The sequence below is a fragment of the Ammospiza nelsoni genome, chromosome 6 (assembly GCF_027579445.1).
Source record: "Ammospiza nelsoni isolate bAmmNel1 chromosome 6, bAmmNel1.pri, whole genome shotgun sequence".
Taxonomy (NCBI): Eukaryota; Metazoa; Chordata; class Aves; order Passeriformes; family Passerellidae; genus Ammospiza; species Ammospiza nelsoni.
Window position 1 is genome coordinate 32459370 of NC_080638.1, and position 8209 is coordinate 32467578.

At 43.2% G+C, this 8209-nt stretch overlaps 1 protein-coding gene across 16 annotated transcripts in view; it reads right to left on the reverse strand.

Annotated features, from left to right (window-relative positions):
- GPHN (gephyrin) overlaps positions 1-7751 on the reverse strand; it is a 268081-nt gene extending 260330 nt beyond the window's left edge. For all 16 annotated transcript variants that reach the window (XM_059473606.1, XM_059473604.1, XM_059473602.1 and 13 more), the window contains exon 1: positions 7625-7751. In XM_059473606.1, the coding sequence (XP_059329589.1) occupies positions 7625-7688 (64 nt within the window). In that variant the 5' untranslated portion in view covers positions 7689-7751. The remainder of the gene's footprint in view (positions 1-7624) is intronic.
- Positions 7752-8209: the final 458 nt, after the last annotated feature.

Genomic DNA, 8209 nt, shown 5'->3' on the forward strand with positions numbered 1-8209 from the left:
TTTCAGTATGCATTTAAATCCCTTCCAGCATACACCTAAAAAAAAAGAAAAGCACCTATAATCCCACCTCCCAAAAATTCCAAACTATAATACATGGAAAAAAAACCCACAAAAATCACAAACCCAAATAAAACCACACCATATAATTTAACATATACTTTAATTCCTACTTCCCACTTTTAGATCTCAAAAGTCACATACAATAGCCAGAAAAACCAACAAAATACATGCATAAAAGATTTTTTTAAAGGAAAAATATTCCACATAAATTCCCTACAATATACAGGACAATGAAGAAAACTAACAATTTCATAACCACATAGTAAGTACTAAAAGCACACAAAAATTTTATATTTCAAATCCCAAGTGTATTCTGCTTCTTCACATTCTTCACTTGAGTAAGTGATATAATTGAATTAGAAAAGGAAGAAATAAAAATATGTATTTCTATACTTGTGATTGTAAGTGCATATGCAATTCTTAATATATTTACTTATTTTATAGATCTACTTAATACAATCTGTATGCTGAATACATAATAAAATGTCAGAATCCGTACGTAATTATTAAGATTACTGTTCTACCTAATATATATAAAGCTAAATTAATGTTGAATCAGTTCGTGAAGGTCATGGTATATATCAAAAAACATTTTACTGTTCAAAAATAGATTTTGCTATACATAGCTATTCCCCAACCATTCAAATCAGACAGTGGAAGTCTTGTTGCTTATTTCATAGTATAGGGAACAGACAATGCATTTTATTCCTTACATCATTCACCCACATTGTAACTGTAGGATAGAGCCCTGTTTTGCAGCATATTGCAAAATTTACACAGAAGATTATTCTTAAAGGTTTATGCTAATTTTTTTCCACTTGACAAGTTAGGCATAAAATAGGCCTCAGTAAATTAGTTTGAAACAAAACAAGTAAACAAAACATCACATACAAGTCTCTTACTTGCAAAATGAAATTTTCTAAAATAACTGCCTAATTAGGTCTATTTTTCCCAAGCACTTTTTATGCAATTACTGTTCTTTTTAAATTTTAAATTATTTTTTCATTTGTTTTGTGATAAAACAGCCAAAGGCTATGTTCTTTTTTTATTAATTAAAAACACCCCACAGGAAAAAGGCTGCTACCTGCTCTTTTCCCTTATGGTTATTACCCTCCAGTTCTTCAAGGAGACCTTTTCCAGGCATTCTGTTAAACTTTCAAGAAGAATTCTTTCATACACAACACTACAAATTATAAGGACATGTCTGTGCAAGAGGGGGAGAGTTGCATAGTGCATCTACACATATGAACAGAATGTAAATGATTTCTTTTCCTTAATTCACACTTCAAGACATTATAAATATCTAACAAGAACTAAAATTTGTTCTCATTTTTAGTTATCATGTCCTCTCGTTGCATAAGAATCTCACAAATTGCAGACAACAGAATCTATTCTTGCTTACCTACAAAAAATTCCAGACAGCTATGGCTAAATCAACAATAAAGGTGGAATTCTGTGTGTATATCAGAATTTTGTATGCTAGACTCTCCAAAACACGGCCTGATGATCACATACTCTGTTACTGTCCAATTAACAAAGCCAGCAGACCAACTAAAGGTTATCCCAGAACTAAGCTGGTCCTCATGAAATTCACAATCAGCAATTTTTAAGGTAAATAACATGGAAAGTTTTCCTGCAGGACTGGAAAAGGCGACAAATATAAACGTAGAAAAGCAAATGAAAACATGCTGTAATGGGTATGCTCTGTGCTGCTAAATATGAAGCACAGACATGGAGCGTGGGTGAAGATGGAAGTCTTTCAACTGTATTTGGATAAGTAAACTCCAAATCAAGAAACACTGAGTACACAAGACTTCTTACCCCTGATATATAAAAACACATAATTCTCCAAATTAATGCCCATTTCTTATGCAAGTAGGTATCATTTCCCAATTATACATGTATAACTTCATCTCTTTCTTTAGGTGCTTTTACTTTCAGTGTTTCTACTTCCCATTCAAAAGAAAGAATACTACAGCAAGCAAGTTACATTTCAAGTACAAGAGTCCACTGTATCAGAGAGATTTCAGCCACCTATTTTTGTTCCATGCCATACACTAAAAAATGGTGGGGGGGGGGGGGAAGCAAGGACTTTCTTCCTCTAAGTTTAAAAGGTAAAGCACAGTTAGACTACAAAAAGGAAGTGAGGTGATTTCACTGATCATGTTCACGAGATTAAGCTCATCATCCTAGCCATATAAAGTCAAAAAGAAAAATGTACAGCTACCAATGGCAAACAGGGAGGAGATCTCCTAGTTTCTATGGATAAACTCAAAGTTAGGACAGTCTTACAGGTGAGAAAGATGAAAATCAATGTTACTCTGAATCCAGAGTGTTTGAATGGAAGCACAGTGTTTCTCTAACTAAGGCTCCCAGGAGAAGGTACTGCCTTTAATCTATGTTTTGAAGATAAGTGCCCAATAAGGTGTAATTCTGGACAGAAGTCAGATCACAAACAAAAAACTTAGCAACTTCAATTTAGACTATTATGGCAACTTGATGATAACTCCTAGGAAACCTAGTGTCAGTCCTCCTCCTCCTGCAAGCACCTCTATAAGAAAGTTTCCCACTAATTCCAAAGCATGAACAGAGCCACCATCACCAAGAACCTTGCAACTTGCATGCTATTAATGAACAGTTAGAGGAAAGTCATGAGAAGGTACCTCATAAAATAAGAAAGAGGCAAATTACTTCAGTTGGGAAACAGACAGCCTATACATTTCTAAAACAGTCTGACCAACATATAGTGACACACTAAGTATTTTGTCACATTTCTCAAAGATAATTTTTACAAAACATGCATATCACTGAACTTCAGATCTGCCCAGGCAACCTCTTTGGTTGCAGTTGGTTGCAGTTGTATGTAGATAAGGGCCTCACCATCTCGGAAGAAAGCTTGCTTCAAAGTGATACATTCAGACACAATGTCCACACTCAGAGTCATTTCAACCAACGAAGGAGTCTCAGACACAAAGGCAAGGCTGTAATCTTCCTCACTACAGGGTTACCTGGACATCAAGGTCTGAGTCACACATTCAGAAACATTTGTCTGCTTTAATGTGTAGGTTATGGTCGCAGCTATCATTGAATATGTTTTAATCTTTACACAGAGGAAGAAAGGAAGAATAAGGTATCTGAAGAGAAATTTGCCTAAACTCCTTACTCCCTTTATGAAAGGGAAAGGCTGTACCACATTGAAAGCAATACTGAACACAATAAAACTGGCCTGAAAAAAAGTTAGCCTGAAAGTTTTTTCCTAAACAAGGAAGAAACAATACAAAATGAGGAGAAAAGACAGAAAATTATGTTTATGTCTGGTGAGGACTTTCTCACAGACCTGCCTCAAAAGCAGACAACCTGAATGAAGAGTTATTAGCCAACCCAAAATCTGACAAATTTTTATCATTAATATTCTGAAAAAACCAAACATGTAACAAAACCTTGAGTTTTGGCCAGCTACATTAAATGCTTACTGGAGAGAAAACAAAAAGAGAAGCAAATAAGAAGATAATGGGGATGGAGAGGAAAAAAGCACAAAATAGGAACAACCAGAGAGAACCAGAGCATGTTTTTTTCCATTGAGCCAGTGGAGATGGCAACATCATTCAGAACTCTCTGGATGGTTCCAGTCAAGGGTCTGCTTTAGTCACTGACAAAACAAGAAAGGTCACAGATTATATAACTGTTACCAGTGCCACCACCAGTGAAGGATGACCTAATATTGATTCAACCTTGGCCAGAGCACACAATTTCTCCTCTTTTCTAGACAACTTCAATATTACAAAATTCTGTACTTGGTACACCAGGTCCAGCAGCCTGGCACCACTGGTAACTGATTAACAACTGTTCTGTTAGAGATATCCCAAACATGAAAGGCTTGCAAGGGGCAACCAGAGTAATTCTGTACCTGTACTTTACTCAGGAAGCACTGGTGCACAACAGTACACACAAAGCATGCATAGAGTCCAGCCTTTACTGTAAATGTGGAGATCTCTCCTCTTTTTCATTTATCTACCCCACATTTCTTCTTTCTCCATGACTGTTTTATTTTTAAAAGAAGATATCCAGAACACTTAAATGACAAAGCTTTGGACGTTGTTTGTCCAACTCTGTTATTCCATCACAAAAATCTCCCAATCTGACATTTAGCATTACAGCCCTTTTAAAATGCATTTTACCATAAAAGTAAACTCACAACAACATAATACTGAAGCTCTATTAGTAGCTCATGTGCTTGCAATACATATCAAAGGTAGCAGAGGGAAAACCTAGGTTTGGAACCTAAGTGAGCAGTATCTTTAATCTGAACACTTCATTAAACGCTGGTGCTGAATATGACACTTTCACGGTTCCACTCTTCACTAATTAGAAAAGTTATTGAAATGATAACACACAAAGATTAGAATTCATATTTCTATCCACAAACCAGTGAGGCTTCCTATGTGCATAAGACATAACCCTGTATTTCTCAAGTTTCACAGTTTTGTAATCAGTCAGTTGTATTTTTCCTTCTGCTACAGTAGTCTAACTCTACAACTTTCTATACAGAGACTCAAAAATAAGCATGAGTGTGATCTTCAACTCCATAGATGCTGTACACACCAAAGTATTTTTCCTGATTTCAGGAAGACAGTTCTTTCATGCTGAGAAAATGTCCTAATTATGGATTTTGTTCTTATCATTGACTCTTAACTAAAAGACCTCCACAGTTTGGGAATAAGAGAAATTACCAAGTAATTTCTGTAAAAAAAGCCCAAGGTGCTACATTCTGCATAAATTTGCATTTGAACACAGTTACTTTAGTAAACAATAACCAGGATTTCTATTTCTCTAATCCACTATACCTGTCCAAATTTGCCACAAGTGAAAAAGTAAACATTTGTTTCTAGATGAAACTAGCGAGACATACACAATCACAGAGGTCTACCAAGCAAAACAATACAATAACTTAAAACAAAACAATGAAATGAAACTAAGCCTTGTGACAAACATTACTCACTCTCAATATTCTCTGGAGCCATGTGCATCAGTCTCTACACATAAGAATAACAATGTGCCCAAATAATTTTTATATGTCCTCATTTAAAAATAAACACACAACTTTACACCAAATTAATTCAACAGTTACTCCCTCATAAATAAATTTAAATTCCATCTGAGTATGACCATAAGGTGCAGTACTGATTATTTTCTAAACTGAGCATACCAAGTCTAACAGGAGCATAAATCTGTATGCCTGTGCTGATAAGACCACAAGTATGTACTGCTAAGAAAACAAACATATGCCTATGATCTTAATTAGAAAAGCTAAAGGAGTCATGTTATGTTAATGACCTAATTTCTGATCACTAAGCTATTCTAAATGTTAAAAAAAATAGTCCTCATACCTAACCTTTTCATTTCTACACTTATTCCTCCATACAACAGCATGCATTATCAGTTCATTTCTATGAGAAAAATTCAGAAGAGTACATTTTTAATTTCTCTTTTCATAGCTGAAACAGCAGAAATAGCAGAAACAGCAGAAACAGCTAGGGGGTCCAAATTCCCCAAAGTACAAATACTCTCTTTCCAGGTTAAAGGAGATGCTGGAGCAGAAAATAATATTTTATTTCAGGTTTACAAACACACACAAAAAGGGGGCTAGGAAAATTGTAAGAAACCAAGGTGTCCTCTTTCAAAATAAAAATAACTATTTGCAAAAACTGTTAGCCTGAAATTCAAAACAACCACATTAAGGTGAAAAAAACTAAAACTGTTCTGTTTGGTAATGCCTCTTGGATTTCCTCTAAAAAACATACTAAAATTAGGCCAGAAGCTCTTCTCAATGAAATTACAAATTATGATACAAAGTTAAAAGAGTTTAACAATGATGAAACAGGATTTGCGGTAAAAAATAAGTGTATTCTGAAAGACTATCTGAACCTATTGAGAGACTAAATAGTTATTTTAATTATTATAACAGCATATGTGCCTGGTAGTACATTCTGGGAACACTTACATGTGAAAATTATTACAACTCTGATCAAAAGAAAATAATAATCCACATTACACACCATGAAGTTGCACAAAATACACAAAGAAAAATATGCATTCTGCTTGCACTCCCTTCCCACTTTAACTTTTACAGTAATAGGTAGTGGCACACATGTCCTATCCTTCAGGAACAAAGGGAACAAACTCCCCCATGTGACTTTTGCATCTGGTCCAACACGCTCTACCCATATTAAGGATCTGACTGCCTGGAATTTACAAGCACGCTGAGGATTTCCACTTGCATCTACCGTGCTTTTCTAGCGGTTTATCGTCACCATCACCTTGCGGCCGAGCGCTTCCCGGGAAGGGAAGGAGGGGAAGGGCTCCAGCCTGGCTGCCGGCAGCGGGATCAGCACCGGGCACAGGAACAGCGCCGGGGGCTGCCGCGGGCTCGCAACGCGCCGCTCGGGTCAAACACCGCTAGCTAGCGGGAATTAATAACTTCAGGGTTAACTGCAGGCCTCCTCGGCCGTCAGTGTCCCCCCCTCTCACTCCAAGCATCCTCCTACTCCTGAGCGAGCTCGCAACGCCGCTTTCCACGAACAATCATGTCTTCCCAGGCTCCCGCTGAAACCTACGGAGCTTGACGCCTAAAAATTTCGCCGGTATCTCTGGCCCCTTCCTCGCACAGAAGCGGCGCTGACGCCCGTGTACAGCGGAACCCCTCGGGGCTCCGCTCCTGGGCGCGCCGCCCGCTGCGCCGAGCTCCGCGGGGCTCCGGGAGACGCCGAGACCCCGGCACAGGAGCCCCCGGCCCGTCACACCCGCACCGGCTCCGGGAGCCCGTCTGTGCAGCCACCGCAGGTCATGTGCCACGGGTTTATTAAAGGATCATCCGTGCGCTATGAGCGGCAGCATCATAAATGCCCTCCTCCCCCTCCCCACAGAGAGCACACAGGCACAGGCATCCCCACCCACCCCCTCCCGATCCCCAAAGTAAAGGCCAGGGAGGGGGAGGGGGAGGGGAAGGAGCCATCCCAAAGGAGCTGCCGTGCGGAGCGTGCCCAGCTCGGGCATTCCCGCGGCCGGGAGCTGAAGCCGCCTCCCGCCCGGGGAAGGCAGGCCCGGCACCTGCCGGCCCGCAGCCTGCGCCGGCCGCGGGCTCCCTTCTCCAGCGCCTTCGCGCTGCCGGCATCGCCGCGCTCGGAGGAAGCCCGGCCGCGTCCCGGCCCCCCATCCCCTCCGGCGTTCGCCCACCCGCGCACTCCGTCCCCTTCGCGCGGGTTATCCCCGGGTCAGTCCCCGTGGCTGCGGCGCCCGCCCGCCTGCGGCAGCGCTGCCCAGCGCCGGCCGGCCCCGCTCACGCCGTCCGCCGGCGGCCGGAGCGCCGCCCCCACGCCCCGACCCCGGCTCCGGGCTTCGGGTACCGCGCGCACGGCGGAGGGGCGCTCCCTGCGCAGCGGCGGCGGCGCCGCCACGGGAGAGACGGGCGGCCGGCGGGGCACCCCGCGGGGCGGCCTGAGGCGCGCACCGACCCGCGGCCGCCCCCCCGCGCGTCCCCAGCGCCGTGCCCGGCGCGGCCCGGTACCTGTGAGGACGCCGACGCGGATCTGGTGGTCGTGGTTCGTCAGGATCATCCCCTCCGACGCCATGTTCGCGGCGCAGGACCGCACTGCCGGGGGGGGAGGGGGGAGGCGGCGCGGGAGCGGCGCGGGCGCAGAGTGGGCGGGGCCGCGGTGGCGGGGCGGGGATGAGGGGCGGGGCCGGGCCGGGGGCGGGGCCTGGGTTACGACGGCGCCGGGGGGGTGCGAGACTAGCGCGGTGCGCGCGGCGCAGGCAGCAGCAATCCAGCGCCGAGAACCCAGCCCGAGCCTGGGCATCCCTGATTGCGGGCGCTGACAGGTTCATTCCCGAGACTTCGGAAAACGGGAATAGACAAATAGTAAGGGTGGTCATCTTCCCTACTCTCGGTTAGCGTGACACCACAGAGCCACAGATTCAATTAGGCTGGAAAAGACCTCTGTGATCGTCAGCTATGAGCAGCCTTGCCGAGTAGAGCACGGGCCTGACACCGCATCCAGTCCTCTGTCAAACACCTCCGGGGACGTGGCTGCACCTCCTCCCTGCGCAGCCCTTTGCCACGGCTAATCTCCGTCTCTGTGAAAAATCTCTT